The sequence below is a fragment of the Mixophyes fleayi genome, chromosome 9 (genome assembly GCF_038048845.1).
Source record: "Mixophyes fleayi isolate aMixFle1 chromosome 9, aMixFle1.hap1, whole genome shotgun sequence".
In the NCBI taxonomy this organism is placed as follows: Eukaryota; Metazoa; Chordata; class Amphibia; order Anura; family Limnodynastidae; genus Mixophyes; species Mixophyes fleayi.
The window spans coordinates 36341965-36368533 of NC_134410.1; the positions used below are offsets into that span (position 1 = coordinate 36341965).

The following is a 26569-nucleotide window of genomic DNA, read 5'->3' on the forward strand; positions in this document are numbered from 1 at the left end:
GTCTGCCAGACACTTTGCGTCAGAGATTTGACATAAATCTCGGCTCAATTTTCATCACACCCCATAAAGGTGCAAGTAAAATGGGCGGAGTCTTCTACCATAATTGCCAGCAATGTACTCGGGGCGATGTCTGCGCATCACATCGCTGGCAATTAAATCTCCCCCCTAATATTCAAAACGCCTGTGTGACCCCAGCCTGTAAATGTGTGTTTAAATTTCAACATAAACTTTAAGCAAATAATATACAACATTTTGATGATAGCATTTTTATAAATGGGTTTACTGTGACTATGTTAAGTAATACAGACAAGTATCAAAAGTTATTATATCAAAAGGAATAAAATATCTTGTTTGGTTTTTTTTGATGATGTGTCACTTTTATTTGTGCAGATAATGACAAACATATCACTGCACATACTTGTGACATTTGTCATTTTCTTTTTTACATAACACTGAGACGTTCTGTTAATTTGTGAGATTTGTGAACTACTGTCAGCTACTACTTGTATAGATTACCTGACATGGGATAAAGGTTCTGGCTAGTGTTGACCTTTGATTGCTCTGGACAGTCTTCCTACTGTACAGTTACTGATGTGTGTGTTTTTTTTTTTGTTTTCAACAAAAGATACTTGCAGTAAATGTTTCTTGCTCATTGTTCTCTACAGCAGAAACCCAGTAGAACCCATGTTTCTTGTTCCTGGTTTTCAAGTTTGGGTGCATTTTATACATTCCTTGTCACTGAGTTGGAAACGCCTTTAACACTAGATCTCTGGGTGGAAGAGCAGAGTGGAGCTGTCAGGCCAAGCATTTCTGTTCTGCTGCTAGGAGAAGCAGGCTGATAGAGGGCTCACCTTTTCCAAGCTCACAGGACCTTAAGCACCCAGCAGCTTCGCCTAGGCACCCACACTGTAATTGGAGTATCGCACAGCCATGCACAGACGTTTTACATGGGAGCAAAGTTAATCTCTACAGAATTAAAAAGGTAAATATAACATCTGTGGGTGATAGTAGATACTGATGCTTGGAATAAATGTATGATACGGTAACAATTCTTAACTTTTATAATGCACTGCTATAAGTCTATACACACACACTATATATATATATATATATATATATATATATATATATCTCCATATATCTATCTATCAATCTAATCTATCATTATATGTAAATATAGATATATTGCATTCGCTACTGTAAGTGGATTAATAAAGGATATTATAAGTCACCAAGGATCTGCTTGACAGTATCACCTTCACAGCCTATTTGCGGTGGAAGATACTTTATTTCATATATATTATTTCTGTTGAAGTGTGCAACTAAGTTGCACCTGCTGAATGCTCACCTTCATATAGCATTATCTCAATCGGACCAGCAGTCTGTGCTTTTCACGCTACAATTGCATCAGGCGCCTGTACCGCCTAATCCAATTGTTTCCATAGAAACGTATAGGAAATAAAAAAAAATCATAAATGACATAGGGGACTATTAGTGTATAGCACCGGAATTGTGCGTTCTTGCAATGTACCTAAAATACCAGGTGTTAAGTTGCCATGTGTAATATAGCTTGTAAAAACATTCCCCAACAACAATGTAAAAGTTTTCAGAGCACGGGCGATTCAGAATTGTACTTAAATTTGCTATATAGCCCTACGCGCACAATTGTTCTCTGTTATCAGCTATCACAGGAAAAAGAACTTTATACCTGCATTATCAGCCAATAGGGTTAAAGACAGGAAGACAACCGAATGGAAAACCAAATCTTCTCCATGTTCAAAACTTCATCTTAAATATCTTCAGTTCTTATAAGCAGTTTTTTGTTAATTATTGTTTTAATTAGCTTTTATTTAAAAAGCACCAACTTATTACGCAGCACTGTACAATAAAGGGATCGTGTTACAAATAAATAACATACATGAAGCAGAAGGTAACGATGGTCCTGCCCAAAAGAGCTTACAATCGGCGAGATACTATGGAACCCTTGATACGTATAGTAGTGGAGTAACAATAGAGGCTTGTGGTAGGGAAAGTGTGTGTGTGGCTACTGTAAGGCAAAAGTATTATCAGCCACCAATGTTAGAGCAGCCACTGGCATTTTGGTGTGGCTACCAGTGGCGTGGTACACTTGGAATGAGGAAAGACATTGGAAAGTAGAGACGCGAAAAAATGAACTAGTAGTTAGAGAAACCTTTAGACACTCAGCTACCGGCAACTGTGACTGTCCTTCACCATTCATATGAACTGAACGTCCTTCCTCTTCTAGTTCTGGAGAAAGCTTTCGCTTTTGTGTTGCATGTGCTCTCTTGTCGCTATCTGACATCTCGGAGTAATTGTCTGCCTGGTATTTACTTTGGCATCATACTGTATATTTGTCAGTATTATTTCTAACTAGATTATTTTAGACAACTTTTTTATTTTGAAGCTAATGGGTGTCATTTCACCCAGGAAGAAATATATCTGTACTCTAAATATGGTTTGTATGGGATATTTTTTAATTTTTTATAACTGTTTAATACTATTTTTGTTGTATCTAATTTTAGAGTTAAAGGGCCTGATTCATTAAGGATCTTAAATGAAGAAGTTTCTTATTTCAGTCTCCTGGACAAAACCATGTTACAATGCAAGGGGTGCAAATTAGTTTTCTGTTTTGCACATAAGTTAAATACTGACTGTTCTTTCATGTAGCACACAAATACTTGATAGCTTATTTGTACACTGAAATGTAAAGTTGATATTTGTGTACTACATGGAAAAACTGTCAGTATTTAACTTATGTGAAAAACAGAAAACTAATTTGCACCCCTTGCATTGTAACATGGCATTGTCCAGGAGACTTAAATAAGAAACTTTTTAATTTAAGATCCTTAATGAATCAGGCCCAATGTGTTTATTCAGAAGGTTGCTGGCCAGCAGCTTTAAGATTTACTAGATAACCAGTGTAAATATACTTAAGACACTTATATCAGCACATCTTGGCGTTATGATTTTTTTTAAATAGATATTGACTATGAAAATGTACCCTAAGGAGAATGAGAGCATTAGTTTTACTTGTTCTACAAAGGCGAAGTCAAGTACCATGAAACAGTTGTAGAGTGCTGCATGCTATTACCTATGATAACTTGTCAATGAAACACTCCTTAGCAATGTGAGTACCTTTTTTTTCCAGAAAAAATAATAATACTTTTTCAATCCAGGCATATCTGAATGCGCTCAAACGACATCTTTAAAGCCCTTTAAGTATATGATTGAACACATTTGGTGCAGAGAGTTCTTTTCAGTATTTAAATGTATATATTTTATATTCCATATGTCAGCATGAGCTTTCATAGACAATAATGTTGTTTTTATGAAATCCCCTTTTTGTGGAAAAACAGTCCACTCTATTTTATGTGTTCTAAGTAGCAATGCAGACGCTATACAATATATAAAAAATACATAGATCATTATATATAAGATCCTGTATATAATCATATAATATACAACCCTGCATATAAACATATAATATACATTCAGCATGGAGAACCTCACATCCCTATGTAAGTGGCAGCTGCTATTTAATTGTTCTGCTGATGTGTATTAAACTTAAGTATAATACATAGACACCATTGGATCATAGATCAGGACAACTTACCTTGGGAGCCTAGCAAATTACATAGCAGAGACCAATGAGTCACTCATTTGAAGACCCATATGGGATCCGTATGGTTTTAAAGGCATGTATTTTCCTTTCCTAATGGTGTGTCACTAAAAAGAAGCTTATGTCACCTTACTCTGGTTGTCCATAGATATATGTGGCTGTATACAGGGGAGGGCTGGCAAATGTTAGCCCGGGGGGCAAGACTCGACTCAGCAGCTTATTAGGAACATTTGAAAGTAAAAAAAAATGCAAGTGGCCCAGTGACCCAACCAGAGGCGGACCTACCGGGCTGTGGGCCCTGGTGCAGGGAGGGGTTGTGGAGGGAAGCTGGATCCCCGACCCTCTGCAACTGCCATGCAGCGGGCCCCATTATCTGCATTGGCCCCAGTGCAGGGCACTACTAATGGTAGTTCCGCCACTGGACCCAGCACAAGGTAGCCCACTATGGCACCGGCCCGGAGGCAGATGCCCCCACTATGGCACCAGCCCGGGGTCAGATGCCCCCACAATGGCACTGGCCCAGAGGCAGATGCCCCCCACTATGGCACCGGCCCAGGTCAGATGCCCCCCACAATGGCACTGGCCCGGAGTCAGATGCCCCCCACTATGGCACCAACCTGGGGGCAGATGCCCCCACTATGGCACTGGCCCGGAGGCAGATGCCCCCCACTATGGCACCGGCCCAGGTCAGATGCCACCCACTATGGCACCAGCCTGGGGGCAGTTGCCCACCACTATGGCACCAGCCTGGGGGCAGATGCCCCCCACTATGGCACCGGCTTGGGGGCAGATGCCCCCCTGCCCCCAGCCAAACTTGCCCCTGGCTGTTCATAGGTTTCATATGCCTATTGTTCTGCTTCATCTGCAGTGTAAAGTCAACAAACAGCTTTATTTTAAATACATAAGAGGCATTAATATATCTGTAACCACTGGGAAATAATATATGATTAAATGATCCTGTGTGGTGTCATCAATCTACCACACAGACAAAATATTGTTTACATTTTAATAAACCATTTAATGTATACGCAATGTATGCATTGAGCAATTTTACACACTCATGGACCTTTATAATATTTCAATTTACACACACAGTGATACAAGTGTTTTCAAGTACAGGGATATTAAACATGGACAATGACATTTCTGATTGAAATTTTGGATTAGATTGCATTATTTATGACAGTTGTGTGCTATGTGGGCTTCTCGGCCTTTTGGCTAAGATCAAGTGCAGTTGTGGCAGAGCTGCACTTGGTCCTCTGGCCAGGGGCTGGGATTGCTGCTTTGAAAGCCTGGGACAAATGTGCCTCCGGGAGTGGCGACCCCGGGGGTGCCAAAAAATCACAGGTCAGTAGCACCTTGAAATAGATACAATGTGATTATGTTGGCACCCACGCACTTTTGACCACTTTCTTTTAAGCACTCGCTCTATTCTTTGCCCCGGCCTTATGGCTGGGCGAGAAAATTTTTATACCAAGCCCAGCCATTAGGCTGGGGCCGTATCCACTCGGCACTATTTATTTTTCTTCACGTTTGTCACTTTTTCTTTTGTGTTCACGTTTCCGGATTTTATTGGGTATGGGTAGGCCCTTTTGGGCTCCTGTCCCCGAGACGATCTAGGGGAGGTTGTGTGGCCCTTAGGCTCCAGCCTCCCTGAACACCCACGTTGGTCCTCCCCTTAGGGGGTGGACTAGTTGTTAAGCCCTGGGTGAAGCTTCGGTGGATCCCAGGGGCTAAAGGGACCCCCCTAGCCTCGCAGCGAAGGGGGTCTGAAGACCCTTGCCCCCTAAGGGACCTTTTTGGTTCCGGGGGTCGGGGACCAGGGCCCTTTCTTTTTAAAGAAGGGGCCAGTACCGTACCCCTTGTGCACTTTTTTATGGTTTTACACCTTTTTTGGGCACTTTGGGTTTTTGATTGCACGTTCCCAGGCTTTCAATAAAAAAAAAGTTGTGTGCTATAGACATAATAATATCCGAATCATATAATCATGTAATTATATTTGAGTACATCACATGTTCAAATGTGTGTGGGGTCCATAACATGACCACTATTCTGGTGTCCAGTGAATAATGCAAGATCAGAGTCCAAGATCTCAATATTCAAAAGAAAGCTGAGACATTACACCCTTCATACAGTATATACTGTGTATGCCTATTGTTGATAAAATACAAACATTTATAAAGACCAGAAAACACAAAGTAGGTTCACAGTCCATCTTGCCCAAAAAGTCTTCAACTTAGGGCCTGATTCATTAAGGAAAGTAAGGCAAAAAAATAGTAAGTTTTCTCCTGGACAAAACCATGTACAATGCAAGGGGTGCAAATTAGTTTACTATTTTACACATAAGTTAAATACTGGCTGTTTTGTCATGTAGCACACAAATACTTGATAGTTTTATGTTTACACTGAAATTTAAAGTTGATCTAGGACACGTCCTACTCTAACTATAAATTTAGCTCCCCTCCAATGCAATATGGTTTTGCTAAGGTGCAAAGATACTATTTTTTTTTGCTTTCCTTTCCTTAATGAATCAGGCCCTTAGCGTTTAGAATAGTCTAAGAATAAGCAAGGCACTGGAATAATGGTTTGAATTTGCCACCTGTTGGTCACACATTGTACTGCAAGTGCGGTACCTTATTCTCTTTTAACTTTTCAAACATTATTTTTTAATGTGGGGGATTCCAAATACTAGCATTCTGCCTTGATTGCAGGGATACTAGAAGTCACCTCAAAGGTCTGTGCCCTGTGCCTTTGTGTTCTTAACAGAACTCAATGGGGAATCTAGAGAACACATTCGGTCTAATAAACTGTACATTCAATCTATTTATTATAGGGAGCAGCACCAAAATAATGTACACTTGGTTGTAAGTGCCAAGTTAATGTATTTTGGAAATGTTGTATAATAAGATAGATAATTTGTAACGAACTAGTATGTGATACTTCCTATATTTTCGTTGATGGGTTTACTGTATCTATTGGCTAAACAGAAGCAGACAGAGCTGAACTGTGTAGCTAAACAATACTGCTGTTTTGCAAATCTTCTTTTGTTGCCATTATGTACATGACATAGGGTCACAGCGGAAAGTGGAGGGATTGCATCTTTTCCAATGTAGCTATTTTTACATATCTGGTAAATAGCAGGTGAACGTGACATTAAACCAGAAACCTTTAAACTTCCTGAAGCTATATCATACAATGTTTTCTTCCATATTGTTAGAGATAGTTTACAGCTGTTCCACCTTCTTTAGTGGAGACTTACCTCAGGCATGGGCAGAGAAAGCACAGGAAGGAAGTCCATGTTTGGGCCTCCATTTTGGAAACTCATCCATTTCAAGCAATTGGTCGGCCAAATGGAACGTACCAACAGTAAGAAAAAATAAGTACAGGAGTCGCAGGAAACTCAGCTAACCTTGTAGAACGTCAAGCAGAGTATATTAGTATATTATTTATATTTACTCGCATTGACAGCCCCTGACTTAATGATGTAGTCCTAATTTATTTGGATGGTGCAGTCGCACAGTCACTTTGAATGCTTCACCTCCAAAAGCTCTATCATTTATACTGCTCAATCGCTCCAGTAGTGATAGATGACTACTGTGACTAAACCCCGTCACATGGAAATGATTAAACTCTAAGGGGGAGATTCAGTTAGCTGTGAAGTGTCTCCGGAACGTCCGAGAGACACTTCCTGGTGGAGATTTGATAGAAATCTCCACTAATTTTTCCTCAGACCCCATTTCTACTCTACTTGCCGGCAATGTGCACAACACGATGTCCGTGGGCCACATCGTCGGCAAATGAATCTCCACCTGTGTGTCAGTGTGAGTCTGTGTGTCAGTGTATGTGTGTCAGTCATTGTGAGTCTGTGTGTCATGGTATGTATGTCAGTCTGTGTCAGTGTACATGTGTCAGTATATGTGCCAGTATGAGTGCGTGTGTCAGCCATTGTGAGTCTGTGTGTCATAGTATGTATGTCAGTCTGTGTCAGTATGTGTGTCAGTCTGTGTCAGTGTACATGTGTCAGTATGTCTGTCAGTCTATGTCAGTATGAGTGTGTGTCAGTCATTGTGATTGTGAAGCGCTGCGGAATATATTGGCACTATATAAATAAATATTGATGAGTGTGAGTCGGTGTGAGCGTGTGTTGTTAGTCTGTGTCAGTGTGAGTATGTATGTCAGTCTCTGTCAGTATGAGTGTGTGTGTGTGTGTGTGTCAGTCATTGTGAGTTTGTGTGTCATTGTGAGTCTGTGTTAGTGTGTGTTGTTAGTCTGTGTCAGTGTGAGTATGTGTGTCATTCTGTGTGAGTATGAGTGTGTGTGTCAGTCATGGTCATTGTGAAGTGCTGCAGAATATACTGGCACTATATAAATAAATGTTGATGAGTGTGAGTCTGTGTGTTGGTGTGAGTGTGTGTTGTTAGTCTGTGTCAGTGTGAGTCTATGTGTCGGTGTGAGTGTGTGTTGTTAGTCTGTGTCAGTGTGAGTCTATGTGTCGGTGTGAGTGTGTGTTGTTAGTCTGTGTCAGTGTGAGTCTATGTGTCGGTGTGAGTGTGTGTTGTTAATCTGTGTCAGTGTGAGTCTATGTGTCGGTGTGAGTGTGTGTTGTTAGTCTGTGTCAGTATGAGTGTGTGTCAGTCTATGTCCATGTGGATCGTTGAGTAAAGGAACAGAAATGAAAACTGGTGCATTATATGGAATATTCACCCTCTTCTTTAAATTATTATGGATATTATACACTTTGGGGTTCTATCACATATATAATGTAATAAAACTAAATGTAAACTAATGTAATAAAACTAATAGCCTGAAAATGTACAGTAGTAATGTAATAATAAAGACAGTCCGGGTGTCCCTGAGGCTGTAATGAGTATGGTTTTATGAGAAAAATGTTTAACTTTAAAATAATTAAACATTTGGTTGAAGTCAGTGACGAAAGTTTGAAAGCAGTCCCTGCTATTCTGGGGGTGCGCAGAGGACCCCCAGAGGAGCAGGGCCTGGGCATAGCGAGGTCTCATCGGGCTTTCGATTGGGCCTCCAGAGTAGATGGACACATATTGCCACCTCCCTTAGCCCCCCATAATGAGTCCTGGGGGTAAATGTATCATACCCCGGTTTTTTCAACTCGCCGGGAATCGGCGAGTTGACAGCTAAAACTTAAAGCGGCGCTGGCTTGTAGAGGCGGCGCCGCTTTAAATTTTAGCTGTCAACTCGCCGATTCCCAGCGATTTGAAAAAAACGGGGTATGATACATTTACCCCCTGGTGACCATGTGTTATGCCTCTTTGTACATACGCCCTCTGCTGGGTAAGAAGAATTGTGCTGCTATCCTCAGATAGTGAAGACCTCTAATTACAGCTATAGTAGTCTCTCTTATCTGGAAACCCATTATCCTGGAAGAACCAGAAACCAGAAAGAAAAAAAGTAATAATTGCTGTTATTTGGTCTCTGTGTTACATACACAGATATGATCACCAAGTGTTTCCTCCTACAGTTACTATGAGCTCAGATAAATAATTTAATATGCCGAGGGCACTGAAAGGAGTGAAATGGGTCATTTTAAAATAGGTTAGTAGATATACTACCCATGGTGCTTCAAATTCTAGAAAAAAACCTTATCTGCAAAATCTTAAATCACTGCTATTACAGATAACAGATTCCATATTGTAAATCCAACACTGTTTGTTCAATATCTTTTGAATTGTGGGTATCCCTATACTATGTGAACTCTTTGGAAAATGATTCTTACAAGATAAAACACATATTTAAGAATAAAGGTGATGTAACACAGAAACCATAATAAAAGTTTAGGTCCACATGGGCACTCTTTTTGGGTGTGCAGGTGTGATTTGGGCAGGAGGGTGGAAAATGATTGTGCATTTGTGCATCATGTTTCTGGCTTCATTGTCTGCTCATCCAATGTCCCCCCTAAAAAAAAAAATATTATAAATATAAATATGATATGATAAATGTAATCAAAAAGTTCTATGTAAAGAAGCACCCATAGCATTGTTCCCTTTAAGGCTTTAGAAATTGAGATGTTAAAATTAGAGCCATGGATAATTGAATGAGGTTAAAAGTAGAATAATTCCAATGTAATCCTGATCTATTATGTGTTCTTTCTGATTTCTGTTTGCTGTATATGCTCATTACTGTAGCTATAAATAGAAATAAATTAGAAATACAATAATAAAACCACAAGATGTAAAGTATAATGTATAGTAGGATCGTAATCATAATTGACAAATTCCTTCTTTATATATATATATATATATATGCTGGTGATATGCACCAATAACAACCAAGTTTACAGACACATACAAAAACAAGACACATACAAAAACAAGATACACACACATATGTATGTATATTTATCTATCTGTCTATATGTATATATAAATATATATGTATGTATATATATAAATATATATATGTATATATATATATATATATATATATATATTTATGTATGTTTATATCTAATATATAAATGTCTAGTGGCGTGTGTTAGTCTGTCTGTCTGTGTGTGTGTGTGTGTGTGGAAAAATTAAAAACCAAGCTGCAGCGCCACCTGCTGGGCGGAGTTATACACTGACCTACTAAATTCTTAGTGTGTGTGGAAAAAAAAATTCAGAAAGGGCTGAAATTTGGTATACTAAGATGTTTTTAATTTGTTAATTGTTAAAAGTGTTTATAAAGATTTAAAAAAAATATATATATATATATTTCTTGAAGAAGAAGTGACAGTTGGGAGTGGTTGGTGGTTGCCGGGGGTGACAGTGGGGAGTGGTTGGTGGTTGAGGCCTGGGCTATGGCCCAAATGCATGACAAGAACCTTTTTAACCCCTTAAGTAGCTTGATTTGACTAGAATGCATGAGTATCATGCACGGGTTAACTTGTGTATATATATATATATATATATATATATATATATATATATATATATATACACACACACACACACACACACACACACACACACTGGTTGAAGTTGGGGTGTGTACAATGGTATTCCATAGCCCACTTCTCCTACTGTCTTCATTATAAAACTATCACATTACAAAATCACCACCTACTTCTAAATCTCCACTGTGACCTCTGTATATATAACACACACACATACATGTAGACATTCACATGAACTTGACATATATACACCTTAATGCACACATGCAGATTCTTACACCACACATCATATAACTGTAGGGCACAACTGTTTTCCTGCTAGACCTGTTTCTTTGTTAGAACTTTCCTGGGGGGGAAAAACTTGAGGACAATTGCCCAGGGACGGCCTTTGTATGTACTGGCTAGAAACTTCCTGTACACATTTTGTCATACCAGTATTGTGAGTAATTGCATACTGGGATGATTGACATGTGTGCTCTTAAGACCCCTTTGGTGGATATTTACTATCAAAGTGGAAATCAGTCCTGCAGAGCAACAGTTCTGCTCCTCATCACCTCCGATATCTGATTTTAAGCTTAGTTGTCTTGTTAACAAGAGGCCTAACACAGTTTACATTATCCAGCTAATGTGTTTCCAGACTTCTGATATTTTAAATCAAGTATCTGCAGACATAGGCTCTGAAAAGTGTCTCAGACAAGGGATTACTGACTCACGATAGATGAGGAGATAAGCAGGCACTTGTTTAAAGACTCGCCCCTACAACGGGTTTTGTAACTACTGTTGTAGACTTGTACATTTGTTAGTTTAACCTCCACATATTGTGAGCGTTTAGTGTGCTCATGTGATCTGTGTTTACTCTTTACCATTCTTCACTAGAAAATGCAGGAAAGCAAAGTATTTACTGATAACAGAAGGGAAAATAACTGTCAGCAAAACAGTATCCGAGTCTCAGTCTAATACGTCACGAAGATGTTTGCCATTTTGCCCATGTACTATTTGGGTAGTCACTCTCTGCGATCCTGGCATGGCTACAAGCACCTGAGCCCAGGTGTAAAATATGACTTGGGCCTTCAGGGATGTGGTCAGCAGAAAGTGGAAACGTTCTACTTCTGAATTCATCACACAGTGCTCCTTAATTAGGAACCTTCCTGTGACGTGCTGGTTCTTCCTTGGTACAAGAGAGTGTGGCTAACAAGTAACCCTGAGCCCATGTAGAATATAAGGGTCACAGAGGTTCCCACAGAGCCATAATGACAGGATCATATTGTGGTTTCACACATGCGCTGATGGAAGTCCATTGAGCAACCGTATTTTTTGACCAGCTCTACAGTTTTTTTCTTTAAATGGAGACTCCTCTTAAACTCATTCTCTTACATGCCACTAATTCCTTGGTGGCCTCCAGTACCCTTATATTTTATAGTAGGGGGAACGTCATTCCCATTATTTACATTTTCATTGCAAATCCGCACTGTATTTTTGAAATTTCACATTCCACATGTTGTTCCATTTATAGTCTATATAACTAGAGCTGGGATAATGATGGTGATAATTCATTATATCCTTTGGAGTGGTTAAGGTAGGGTTAGAAGAGGCTTGGCTAACCTGTGGCACTCCAGGTGTTGTGAAACTACAAGCCCCAGCATGCTTTGCCAATATATAGCAGCTTATTGCTGGAAGGGTATGCTGGGACTTTTAGTCTCACAACACCTGGAGTGCCACAGGTTAGCCAAGCCTGGGTTAGAGTATTCTGTGCGGAACACTGCAGCCCAAAATCTGCTGCAGAAATGTGCAAAATTCCAAAGCTGAGATATGGAATGAGACAAATATTACATAGAACAGTTTTGAAAATGTCACTTATCTCTACCATACACATCACCTGTAGGAACAAGACTGGCAGTTGTGCGATTTTGTCTTTTCTTTTGGACCTTTGTATTTATCGCAGAAACATTTGCATAAATAATAACAGTACATATATTACAACAGGCAACAATCATTTTTCTTTGGGGGAGAATGGAGGACCAAGAAGCGCATTCAGGCATGTTCAGTTGGATATTCACAAGTGTAAGGCCGGGGAAAGTGTTAGCACCCTTGGTAGACAATATCCAGGTTGGCTTTTGACCCTTAGGTTCATATTCAGTTAGCCACAGAGAGCCTCCGGAATGGTCACAAAAGCACTCTGTGGCGAAGTGACATCACGGATTTCTCTTCATCCCCCAATGGGGGGCAAGGATAAATCTGCGCTGTTCAGGTACTGTAGTACCAGAGACCGTGCGCAGAGGAACATCGCGGCACATTGAATATGCCCCTTATTGTCTTATATCAGCTGTATGAAGTAAAAGTAGTTCCTTAGAAATAACACTCAATGAAATTTTACATTTAACGTGGCTGCTAATTCCAGAAGTACTTTACATATAAAAGATGAGTGCAGAGTGGATAGAGAAAGAAAAGGGAAAAATATGACAGAAAATAAATTATTGTATGCAGTATCTTACTAAATGTATTATGTTTTAAACTTCACACTATGTTTTACTATAAATCATCATTGCCGTTGTCATAAGTTTGGTGTGAAAATCTACCACCCATTCGTTTAAAAAAATTTCCTCAATCCTACGCGTTTGTTGTACAACTACTGTAGTTCTGCGTCCCGGTAACCATTGTCCAGCTTGTACCATGGGGGGGATGGGGTAGGTTGGAGCCATAATCAAGTATTTTGAATTATTTAACAGGCAATTTGTTTTAAAACAAATCATATTCCTCCTTTGATAATATTGATTTGTAAGTTGTCGTTGATAGCTTTTCTGCTTCGTTCTGGAGAAGCAAATAAGTATATAAAAATTTCTAACCTACCTACTTGTGAGTTGCATTTGAAATGATAGAAGTCTGGGCTCTCTCCATGACCTATTTACTATGTTAGACATTGGCAGGTATTCAGGATTAGTGTTAGTTTTTTTTACTTTGTTGAAAGAATATTGTATAGTGCTGACAAGTTCGAATCTTGTTTCAACAATATAGCAGCTGAATTATACACAAGTGTTTTCAAACCATCTTATTATTGACTGAATAATATGAATTTAATAATTCATTTGCTTTGATTTTCGCAAATAGATTTGTGAACCCAAAACAGGCCAAAATCCGTTGGATCCCTTATCTTGGCTAGTAGTTTTGCTCAACAACTAGCCAATATAACAACTTTTAACAACCAGTGCTGATTTTCTGAAAAGAAAGATGAATCCCCATCCCATCATCATCAACATTTATTTATATAGCGCCAGCAGATTCCGTAGAACTTTACAATTGGGAACAAACAGTAATAAAATAATACTGGGTAATACATACAGAGAAGTAAGAGGGCAAGCTTACAATCTCTGGGACAATGGTTTGATACACAAGAGTAAGTGCTACATTATATTGAATATATGTCCAGCTAGAATGCAGAGGTTACAAAGTATTTAGTGGGCTGTATGCTCAGTCACACAACTATGTTGGTCAGAGGGTTGTTATCTTGTGTTAGCTGTATAGAGGGTGCTACTAGGGGGATTAAGAGGGTGGCAGAGGAATATTATAAGCTTGTCTGAAGAGGTGGGTTTTCAGAGAACTCTTGAAGGTTTATAGACTAGCGGAAAGTCTTGTGGTGCGAGGAGGTGAATTCCATAAATTGGGTGCAGCCCGAAAAAAGTCCTGTAACCGAGCATGGTAGGATGTGATGAGATTGGAAGAGAGACGCAGATCTTGTGCAGAACAGAGGTGTCGAGTTGGGAAATATTTTGAGACAAGTGAGGAGATGTATGTCGGTGCAATTTTGTTGATGGCCTTGTATGTTAGTAGAACAATTTTATATTGGATTTGTTGAAAAACAGGCAGCCAATGCAACCAAACCCATGCTGTTGGATAGCTGGAATGATCCACGAATTGGACCACTTATTGCAGCAAAAAACAAACTGCATTGTCTTTTGACAATGCTCTATTAAATCTACAAGGTACTGCAGACTCTTGTGGCTTTACAGAGAGTGGTGGGTGTATAATGCTGACCCATAATCTCTTGTGGCAATACAAAGCGGACCCTAGATATCTGGTGGCAACACAGTGTATGCTTAAGGCTTCTGCAGTCCTTTGATGTTTTTCAAGGGTGTGTTGTACAGGAAGTGCCAGTTAGCTGCCATGACGAGTTGCCAGCTCCTGGGCATCTGAATGGTATATAATTCTGTTCCTTTGCCACTTAAATTGCTGTAGACATCTCCCAACACTCTAATTGGTAGATAGCCTTGTTCATTCACCAATCAAAATGAGGAGAGCTTCCAGCACTGTGACTGGCGAATGAGCAGCACTAACTACCAATCACAGTGCTTGGAGTTATTAAGTGGGTATAACAGTTTACTGACACAGTGGACAGGCCTAACTCTCTCTGGAACCGGGTCTCAGATCAACAGAAAAACAGCCTTGTTTATAACAGTGAATAAATGTCAGTTTAACTATCTCACAATTTAACAACCTTTTTCAACTCTAGTCCAATGATAATTTTATTTTGTTAATAAAAAAATTGACACAATACCATACACATAAGTAACAACATATATTTCTGGGTAGGAGATTTGTTCACATTGCTAACTTTTTGCATTTGTTTCAGTCAAGGTTTTCCTTGTAAGTGAGATAATTATACTTAGTTGTTAGTAGTTTATACCTGCATTTAGAGTGTGTGAATTGCTGCGTTACTCTTTGATCCATGATTATAGAGATAGTGATTCCAGTGACAGCTGATGTGTTTCCTGACCTTTTTTTTTCTGAAACCAAGAAATTATACTGCCTTTATAATTCATTTATATTCAGGTTTATAAAGTGAACAATGACTTGCTGCAAAAATAAATGCCTCCCACTCTATGACTGACAGGAGGAGGTTTAGGAGTGGATGCAGGTGCCTGGAATCTCCCCAAGCCATGAAATAAATGATAAGTTAAAAGAAATCTCTAATTGCCCTATTGACAACATCTACTTAAAATACAAATGGTCATAACATAGTTATGCTCCTAAAGCCATCATCTTTATCAGCTATTTATATAGCACCACTAATTCCGCAGCGCTGTACAGAGAACTCGCTCACATCAGTCCCTGCCCCATTGGGGCTTACTGTCACGGGCACTAGGAGTTCTACCCAGGATTCACCAGATGATAATGCTTACCAGAGGGGCGGGGTTTACACAGCGATCCTCTGGGCAGTAGGGTGAATAGTAGGAACGTTATACAACAGCAGGTGGAGAGAGAATGTCAATGGAGTAGATAGGAGTCAGCGACTCGCAGCTATAATGGTAGGAAAGTCAGCGACTTGCAACTATAGTGCAGAGGCAGGTATCAACCAAGAAGAGCCGGGCGGACGTGAATAGGTGAAGGAAGGTAACGGAGGAGTCAGTGGTCTGCGGATAGCAAGTTGTACCACTGCTGTGATGAGAAGACATGTCCAGGTGCAGGTAGGTAGCGGGAGAGTCAGTGGTCTGCGGATAGCAAGTTGTACCACTGCTGTGATGGGAAGACTTGTCCAGGTGCAGGTCGGTAGCGGAGGAGTCAGTGGTCTGCGGATAGCAAGTTGTACCACTGCTGTGATGGGAAGACTTGTCCAGGTGCAGGTAGGTAGCGGGAGAGTCAGTGGTCTCCGGATAGCAAGTTGTACCACTGCTGTGATGGGAAGACTTGTCCAGGTGCAGGTAGGTAGCTGGGAAGTCAGTGGTCTGCAGATAGCAAGTTGTACCACTGCGAGGAGGTGAGGACTTGTCCAGGTGCGGGTAAGTAGAGTAATAGTAATAGTCTATGGTTGTATGTATACAGCTGGAGAGCAGAGGAGCTTGTCCAAACAGATATGCAGGGTAACAGCTAATAGTCTATAGCGGGTATGTATACCGCTGCTGAGTAGAGAAACTTGTCCAAGGCAGATATGCAGGATAACAGTTAATAGTCAATAACAAGTATGCATACCGCCGCTGAGTAGAGAGGCTTGTCCTGGTGCAGACACAGCAGGAGAGCTGGGAGGCTGTAGCGGGTATGGGAACCGCCGATGAGCAGAGCAGGTAATCCAGCAGGAAACAGAAGACACGAGCAGGAGAGCTAGGAGTCTGTAGCGGGTATGGGAACCGCCGATGAGCAGAGCAGGTAATCCAGCAGGAAACAGAAGACACGAGCAGGACACAGGGAACACCTTCAGAGACTCACAGGGAGTGAGAATCAAGATCAGGCAATAATACAAAGGCCACAGGTGCCTTAAATAGGGAGAGGTGATTGATCCACCAATTAAGTTAAAAGCAAGGTCATAAGAGTTCAGGGATCCTGCACATGCGCAGTCCTATCAAGATGGCAGCCGGCCGCGGCTCAGGGCAGGTGCCGGCAGGAAGGAGAGAGAACCACGCACAAGAGCAGAGGCACTCACGGTCCGGTGAGTGACACTTACAGTCTAAATTACGCACCATACAGAGAGAGAGGTCAATTTGATATCAGTTAATTAACCTACTAGTATGTTTTTAGAGTGTGGGAGGAAACGCACGCAAACACGTGGAGAACATACAAACCACACAGATAAGGCCATGGTCGGGAATCAAACTCAGTGCTGTGAGGCAGAAGTGCTAACCACTAAGCCACCATGCTGTCATATGGAGAGATCTGTCATTGGACTGCTGGTATCTTCTATGTGAGGCCAAATGGCCAGCTAAAGTGGTATATACACAATACTGCTGAGTTCATCAACCACATCTGTGCTCAAGGAAGCTCTGTCCATGTTTGTGTTAGTTCTCATCTGTACTAATAACAGTGACCTGTGGAGAGTGGGGTTATCAAACCTCTTGCTCCTTGGGGAGTGTGCACTGCTTAGCTTAGCTCTTGCTGGAGCCCTTTCTGGCTTAAGCATTTTGCCCCATCAACCATTTTTCCTGATCTTCCCTCACTCCTTTCACTCACATAGCTACAGAACTTCCTTACTCCACCGTGTCTCATCTGTTCAAAGAAATAAAAGTAACTTAAAATGATCTTGAATTGTTTATGCTGTCAGGCATGTGTGCCCTAGCACCTCCTCTACCACCTATGCATGCTGTACATAGTTTAACCTCTTTTTAACCTGCCCATTGAAAGCCTTCTAATGCCATATAGCAGTGCTTGATTAAGGATAAGTAATAGGGTCTAACTAACTGTCCTACTGTATATGAAGGACAACAGATACATAATCTTCTCACCTATGAAGGAGTGAAAGTACAATGAAAGAAAACTATTGACACTGCTTCTCTACAGAGTTTTTACACACTTCTACCATTTTGTAGAGTTGGCCCCTAAGTGGTAAAAGCTGTCATAGGTACTAAAACTGAAAGTTGGAGAAGAAATAGGCCATGCATCTATCCATCTCCCATGGTACCCCCTGAGGCATGGCTTGTAATGAAGTACCCCGCAGTTTCCGAGTGTGTGGGTCCATTTGGTGACATACCCAACAAAAATCCCAATGTAGGTTAGAAAGTACTGATCTCTTCTGCTAACACGGGTTTGGCTTCACTATTTAGGGTGCGTTAACCAACAGTCAAAGTGCATGGTGTATGTTGTGCCTTGGTTTGTGGAGATCAGACATGAACAGAAAGATCCCAGTTACCAAATCTGCAATGTTCGGAGGTGTGCAGTGGGGGTACCAGTGGTAGAGAAGTATTAAGTTGTACACTTATTAGCTTATAAGCTCATCATAATCAGAAACAAAAATTCTCAAATTAAATACACAATTAGTAATAACCAGAATTGTAGAAGTGATATAAGTCAGTCTAAAATACAGATTTACTCTTACAGGTATATGAACGATGCCATTTAAAATAAATGTTTTCATTTTGGGCATTTAGTTGCATGACTGCAAACAGCTCCCCCAGTGGTAGAATAGTAGAATACTTGCATGACATCACCAAGCTTCTTTTATAATGGGATTATCCACTCAACACAAACAGTCATACAAAACATATCTTATTTGAACAATAAGCATATATTTCAGTATACAGAGCATACAAATCCTATGGTTCTTTACATAAATCTACCACTATCACTTGTTGTGACATGAAATGATGTTTATCTCAATTTAAACGGTGATCTGTCATTTTGAATGACATTTTTATATTCATCATCTGGCCAACAATGGCAAATTGAAAACAAGATAGAACTAGCTTTGGCAATTCCACATTGTATGGTGAACAATGTATTGATCATGAGCATTATAGAATAAAAAGATTACATTTTGTTATGTTTTGCCCACAGGCTTTGACTGGCTTGAAGAATGGATGATCTAAGGGACAGCCCGGTGGAGTATAGGACTAAAGAGCAGCCTGTGAAGACGACAGAGATGGGATCACGTTGTGTAGTTTTCACCTATTATCAAGGGGACATTAACAGTGTAGTTGATGAGCACTTTTCTAGAGCACTAAGGAATACAAAGGACCCACAGGACTTAAGTACAAAAAACAGAGGTGGTGATTTTCTTCAGAAGAACAGTAAGTATCAATGGACACACATATAAGTATAGAGCTATCAAATATTGACCCTAGTCTCTCTCTCTCTCTCTCTCTCTCTCTCTCTCTCTCTCTGTGTATATTAGGGAATTTAGACTGTAAGCTGCAATGGGGCAGGGACTGATGTGAATGAGTTCTCTGTACAGCGCTGTGGAATCAGTGGCGCTATATAAATAAATGGTGATGATGATAGAGTAAAAATGCTTGTTTTACGAGAGGCCTGGCAACCCTCAGCCCTGAAGTGTAGGTCGGTCCAGAAAGAGAGTGGTCCTAGCTGATATCCTTTCTTATCCATGTGGTTATTATATTGTAGATAAGAAGGGCGCAGTGGCGGAATTACCATTGGTGCAGCAGGAGCGCCGCACCGGGGCCCATGGAGATAATGGGGCCTGCTGCACGGGGCACTAGCGAACTGTGGGCCCCGGTTCCCTCCTCCCCGTATTCCTGCACCGGAGTCCACAGCTCGCTAGTTCCGCCTCTGGAAGGGCATTTACCCCCTGTCACCTGAGGCAGCCTACCCTTGTACTCATGTAACCCTTGTTACTGTAGGTATTAGCAATGTGCAGATATGATCATCAATTTCAATCTGGAACTATCGCTTTAAATTTAAGGAATTAGGTATAAACATTTTCAGTTTGTAGGCCCATATCCAAATCTAATGTTGGGAATCAATTAGGAAGCCTATATGTATTGTTTCACTTCATCTCCGTGGCCTGGTGCCCTCCTCCTCCTAAAGCTGTAAGTATAACTAATATGGTTTTGTTTGTGTAATCTGGAGATCGAGCAGTGGATGGCACTACTTTGGTTGAACCTAGATTATAGTACAATGGACTGGCTAGAGACTGGGCTTATAGTGCAGGTAGTAAGAGTGGGATGCCCTCCTCCTTCTGCTGTGTTTATGGTAGCCACCTGCCCAGTAAGTTACAGTGAAAATGTGACTACCAATGTTATTTGTACATGACCGTCATGGCTTATTACTGTCCTGCACTCAGAGTACATGTTGTACTTCTTAAGTTTGCCTTTCACACAAACACGGCTACTCCATGAAAATCAATTCTCCTCACTATTGTCAGGGAACAACTTTTGTCATTAATACCACTTTCATACTGCCGCCCCGGCAATATCCCGGGTAGTTAACCCGGGATATAGCCGGGGCACAGGGCAGTAAAGATAACAAGATTCCCGGGTCGGGCGGGTTCATACTGCACCTGCCCGACCCGGGTTTTAGAAAAAAAAAAGTGAAAAAAAAGATTTTAATTAAAAAAAATACATAAGAAATGTTTACTTAACTTATTTTCAGCCAGCGGTGTCTCCGGTGCGTTGCAGGCTGTTAGGGGGACCTCTGGGTACTAAAATGACGTCATTTCTAGTCTTCACAATTTTTTTTTTTACAGTATGAATGGTGAGACCCGGGAATTACACGGGTTGCACCATTCATACTGCTGTTACGATCTTGATGCCTTAGTCAGTATTAGCACAGGCTTACCTAGGGCGCGGAGTCTAACGGCCTTCCGGTCTTCACCAAGAACCACCGCAAGGTAGTGTGGGCTTAGCTGCCGAAGAACCGCAGGTCGCGGCCCCCAGATTAGCCTACTGACGTAAGGGAGAAAGTTCTAAGTGATGGCAGGCAGACAAGAAGATAGACAATGCGGTGCAAGTACAGGCACTAACCGTGAATTCCAGGCGTAGTAGGTCTGGAACAGTAACCGGTAGATGCACGGAGGCAATGGGTGCGTGGCAGGATCCAGAGAATAGTCGGTAACACAGCCGGGTCGGTACACAGAAGGTATCAGGTATACGGTGCCAGAGGGAGATCCAGAGAATAGTCGGTAACACAGCCGGGTCGGTACACAGAAGGTATCAGGTATACGGTGCCAGAGGGAGATCCAGAGAATAGTCGGTCACAGCCAGGTAGGTACACAGGAGTAGGAGGAATAGAGGGGTAAACAGGGAGCAGGATCACAGGAGTCAGGACACAGGAACTGTAGCCAGGAACAGGAAACACATTGCTCTGACACAGGCAGCGTGTCAGAGCAGGGAAGATATAGTAGTTTGAATTCCCCGCCCAGGAGTCACATGATCAGCAGCAGAGAGAAGCAGGAAGTGCGGCAGCGCTAACAGAAGCAGCGCTGAAGATATGGACACCGCTGTCAGCTCCCGCTGACAGCGCAGCGGAACGGGGACAAGGTAAGTTCCTAACAACTGCAGGCTAGCGGGGTCCAACACGGCAATTACCCCTCGCAAAATCCCGGGTCTAAGTCCCGGGATTTTAGACCCAGGATTTTGTGGTTGGACTATTCATACTGCACCAAGACTCGGGTTTTTCAGCGTGCCTCTGCAAAAACCCAGGTTTTTGGTGCAGTATGAATGGGGTATAATATACTGAAGATTAGAGGGGCCAGGTGCAAATCACTTAGTTGACCCCCTGTCTATATTTAATCACCCTTCTCACGGCCACATTGCTGGAACACAGATATTGGCTCCAGCTGCCACCAGCTTCTTAATAGTGCCGACATCAACTCACATTCTCCCTGCAGTGATTACTCATTCAGAATATTGAGCTTAGAACCTCTATGTGTTTCATCAGTAACATTACTGGCCACCAGGTGGCTGTTATCACATTGTCCAAGGTGGAGAATGGTCTATTATCATAGAGCACAGTAACATTTTACAGTAATATCATGGTTAGCTAAATAGTGTGATAATTGGTATAACAATCTATAGAACAGACTTGGCTAGAGTAGTTCCATTAACTTGCTTAGGGCAAAAGAAAGTGTGATTAAGAGCTTGTAGTTTTTGCGATCACAGTTAATCCCAATTTTTCAGTAACATTTTAAAATTACCTATGGTGTGTAGCAAGCAATGAACTTCATTATTTGCTTTATCCTAATACCACTTATGAACTAATTATAAAAAAAATACATTTAAAAAATATTTTTTTTTGATCAGTAAATTTGAGCAGGTGGCTCTAAAATAAACTTGTATACACCTTTATAGTCTATTTTACCACCAGCTGCATTGCAATATTTATCACAAATGGCACCGTAGGATTGAAAGTCGGCATCATGTCATTGACTCACATTATACCCTGGTATTCTCTTTTCGGCCAGGTATGACCTGCTGCTCAGTCCCCTGGCCGATCGTCGCCCCTTTAAAGTTTTACCATCCTCTTAAAGTTTGAATGCAAGCTACTACAGGGGTAAACACATGATTTTCATGGGAACCATTCAAATACTTTTTGTCAAGGGTTACATTGTTGATGCATACATATAATATACAAAACAGAATGACATATATGGAATCCTGCTCTAGTAAACAAACTACATTGCACAATATTATATAGTTTGAATGGCAGGGATTTGCATCAATACCTGATATCAGCTGCTTTATTTCTATTAACGTTCTTAGCATTTTTAGGGCAATATTTTTGACTTGTGGGAATTCCAGACACATGCAGGGCCGGATTAAGGAAATGGAGGCCCCTGGGCTAAGGGGGCCTCCATTCCCCCGCGAGGCCCCCCCCTGTGATCCGAGCTGCCTGCGCCCCCCCCCCCCGTGATCCGAGCTGCCCGCGCCCCCCACCCGGCACTTACCTCCTTCTCCAGTGCGCTGTACGCTCTTTACTGAGAAGATCTCATGAGAGTGAGACTCACGAGATCTCCTCAGTAAGGAGACTACAGCGCGCCGGAGAAGGACCGCAGTGAAAGTGCTCAGCAGCACTGATTGCGCCGGGGGTGCCCCCGCCCCGACTCATCAATACTGCTGCTGAGCACTTTCAAGGGCCCCCTGGATGCCATAGGCCCCTGGGCTGTAGCCCAGTTAGCCCTATGGTTAATCCGGCCCTGGACACATGTAGTCCCCTCCGAAATGCACCAGTGAGAAATGTCCTGAAACATGTCCTGTTGCTTAGTGTGTGTTGTTTGGGTTAAGTTGAATGAGCTGCAGCCCTGTACCAGTTTTGTAGAGTATTTTGGGGTATGGATCTGTCATTGTTGAACTCATTACAGTCCTGTGTGCTCACATGGATGTCCCCATATAAAATATCAGCACAATATGTAGAATATGTAGAAAGCGATATTGATGAATTAACTCTGCTTATTAATAAAACATCTCAACCAATCAAAACATATTATCATATTTTGTCATGCTCATAAATACGTGACAAAATATATTTTAAGGGGTAGATTCAATTCCCCGCGCTGTTCTTTAGAACAACATGGGGCGCGAATCATTACCATTAGTACGGTAATTTGAACCCAGATTTCTGCTCGCGGTGAGCAAAAATCAGCGTTGAAATTACTGTACTAACGGTAATAAGGCGCATCAATTACCGTAGTAATGGTAATAAGGTGCATCAATTACAGTAGTAACGGTAATAATGGGCATCAATTAACGTAGTAACGGTAATAATGTGCATCAATTACAGTAGTAACTGTAATGATACGCGTCCCCTCGTCATTCTAAAGAACAGTGCGGGGAATTGAATCTACCTCTATATCTTCAACTCCATTAACTGAAAAAGTGAGAATAATAGGCGTTTACATACCCCCTTAATGTCCCTCTTTTTATGAAATTAGTTTTTGTGTGTAATTTTGAGAGCATGGATGAATAAATTAGTCGAATAACCAAGAAGCTCAAAGAAATATAGGTAACAAACTGTATCTCAAGAGCAGGACAGATTGAAGAGAGACATACTTGGTGTCATGGGGTGGCCAAATGGGAGCATTCAGAGCATCAATGAACCAATTGCCTATCGGGGTGCGCAGTGGAGAGCTGGCAAATTTTAGCTCGGGGGCAAGACTCGACTCAGCATCCTATTTTAATGGGAATAAAATGCAGGTGGCTCAGTGACCCAGCCCAAGGTAGCCCACTATGGGACTGACCTGGGGGGCAGATGCCCCTCTGCCCTTTAGCCCAGCCTGCCCCTGGGTGTGCGTAAACCTGAAAACAATTTTACAACCAGGGTGTGCGTGACCAACAAAGTAAAGAAGCCCAGATTGCAGGCAGTACAACAAAATATATATTTTTCATTTGTTTCAGTTAACGGGCGACTTAACCCTATAATTGAAATTTTCAGATAAGAACCATGTAGGCAAAATACATTATTCAGTGTTAACCTGACACTCTACTGCAACTCTATAAAAAAATAAAGCGTTGCCTCCTCATTCCATTATAAGCAGCTCAATCAGGATCCGACGCAGGTCAAAACGTTGGGACTGCAGTCATTTGAGTTGCTGTGACATCATTTCTGCAAAGCAATTCTGCAAGACTGTCTCTTACTTCTCAACATTGGTTGCGGTACAAACCTGTGGCGATTAAAAAAGGGTGACCGGTCACGCCAGGTTGGTGGCATGGTGCGAAGCAATTTGCCGCCCCACCCCTACAATAGACCTATTAACTGCAGCACTAGTTTCAGGTGCGTGCAGCAGCCGCCCAATGCTTCCTGGCAGATTGACTGTCGGATGATGCCTAAATCAGGATGGTTGTAAAGTATGCAGTTTGTCTGCCTGCTGCGCTGGAGTGAAAAAGAGCATGTTGGCCATATTTAGTTAAGTAAAAAAAAATCTAGTTATTTCATGTATATAAATTAGCTCAGGGATACACAGCTATTGACATATGTTATAGTCAAATAGTGGATTTACTTACTCTTTAAGGCTGCATTATACTAGCATACCTTTTCTTGGTTGTCAGAACAGCTCAGCTTACTAATGAAATAAAATTAGCCGTTCACTGAAGGCTGCCATATTCATGATAACATCAGTTCAGTGTCAGTGATTGTAGTTGATTAAATAGACCTGAGAAATCAGCGATCATACATTGTAGTCTGTACTTTCATAGGTAGAACAAATTACCTACAGATTATTCAATTGGCACAATAAATTGTCATACTATATACAAGTAGTGGGAGGAGTCACTAACCTGGTGTAGACACGCCCCCTTAGTGGCTTCGGAAGTAGCAAGTAGTTGCTGTACCGGGGCCCAAAATTTCTCTTGGCGGCCTTGACCATATATAGATGTATATATTCAATTTTCCTTTATAGACCTTCGTTTTTATTAAGCCAATTTGTTTCCTGTCACATTCTATATGTCATTCCATAGCCTTGAATTATGATGTTTTTGCTACTCTGCCGAATGATACACAGTCAAAGCATTTTATCATGCCTTAGTGATGTTAATAATTGCTAGTAAATTACTACCCCACACAATGGTTTCTTCCACTGTGATTTATCATATTGCTATTTAATTCTACAGAGCTATACAACTAGAGACGTGCACTATGGATTAGCCACAGATAGGTGCTTGATGGATCATTTCAGCCTTTTAAAAAAAGAAAGTATAATATTTATTGTTGTCCTTCCAGCAAATAACATGATGGTGGAAGATTTCAACTGGACAAAGCCCTATCACGCCAACCCTCCCGTTAGGATGACATCTCCTGTATTATCACCACTGAGCTCATCATCTGAGCACTACCCATCAGCTGCAGTATACCAGCAGCACCAACAGCATCATACCCAGCCTTCAGATTTATGGCATTTCCACCACTTTGGACCACCCAATCACCTTAATTCAGTCTATCACCACCATGCCGTACCAGAGTTTCAAATGGTTCATCCAGGTCCCGATGGAAAATGTGGTTCATTTCTCAATCTCCTACAACCTGAGAGATATCCAGGCCCTCTGCAGGAGTCAATGTCAAAACCAGACCTTCAAACATCGGCAGCCAGTGGCTCTCCCATACCAGAAAATATGAGTCAGAGGATAAACTCGCAAGCAGGTAAGAGTGTCTGCAGTTTCATGGTTTAAAATCTCTCCAAAATCTATCCTAAATGTGATGTCACATGGGGGCTTTGAATGTATTTCCGGGCAGTAAAGCGCTAGGCTTCATAACACTCAATAGATAGTATGATGATGTGTTTAAGTAAAGAAAAATGGGTCTGATTAATTAAGGAACTTAGGCAAGAATTTGAGTAAGTTTTCTTACTTAAGTTTTCTGGACAAAACCATGTTGCAATGCAAGGGGTGTAAATTAGTTTATTATTTTGCACATAAGTTAAATACTGTCTGTTTTTCATGTAGCACACAAATATAAACTTTAAATGTCATTGTATAAATAAGCTATCAAGTATTTGTGTGCTACATGAAAAGCAGCCAGTATTTAACTTATGTGCAAAATAATAAACTAATTTACACACCCCTTCTTTGCAACATGGGTTTGTCCAGAAAACTTAAGAAAACTTACTAAAAATCTTGCCTCAGTTCCTTAATGAATCAGGCCCAATGACTTTTTCCTCTCCGAAGGTGAGAGTGATGAACCTCCAAAAACATTGTATTCTTCTTGAGAGCTTAATTTCTCCCATGTGACAGGGGAGGAGTTTTCCATGTTCACTTTGATCTGTTACAAATATCAATGCTAATGTTTTTCCAGATGGAAAACCGCTACTGTTTAAAACACCCGCATAACATCACCCTAAAAAAAAGCATTAATAGCACATATGTAAATGTGAATTCTTACTGTAA

General features: G+C 41.1%; 1 protein-coding gene across 2 annotated transcripts in view; it reads left to right on the top strand.

The window, feature by feature from the left end:
* Positions 1-896: 896 nt before the first annotated feature.
* VGLL1 (vestigial like family member 1) overlaps positions 897-26569 on the top strand; it is a 31310-nt gene continuing 5637 nt past the window's right edge. For both annotated transcript variants that reach the window (XM_075187289.1, XM_075187290.1), the window contains exons 1-3: positions 897-982; positions 18798-19030; positions 25410-25826. In XM_075187289.1, the coding sequence (XP_075043390.1) occupies positions 18817-19030; positions 25410-25826 (631 nt within the window). In that variant the 5' untranslated portion in view covers positions 897-982; positions 18798-18816. The remainder of the gene's footprint in view (positions 983-18797; positions 19031-25409; positions 25827-26569) is intronic.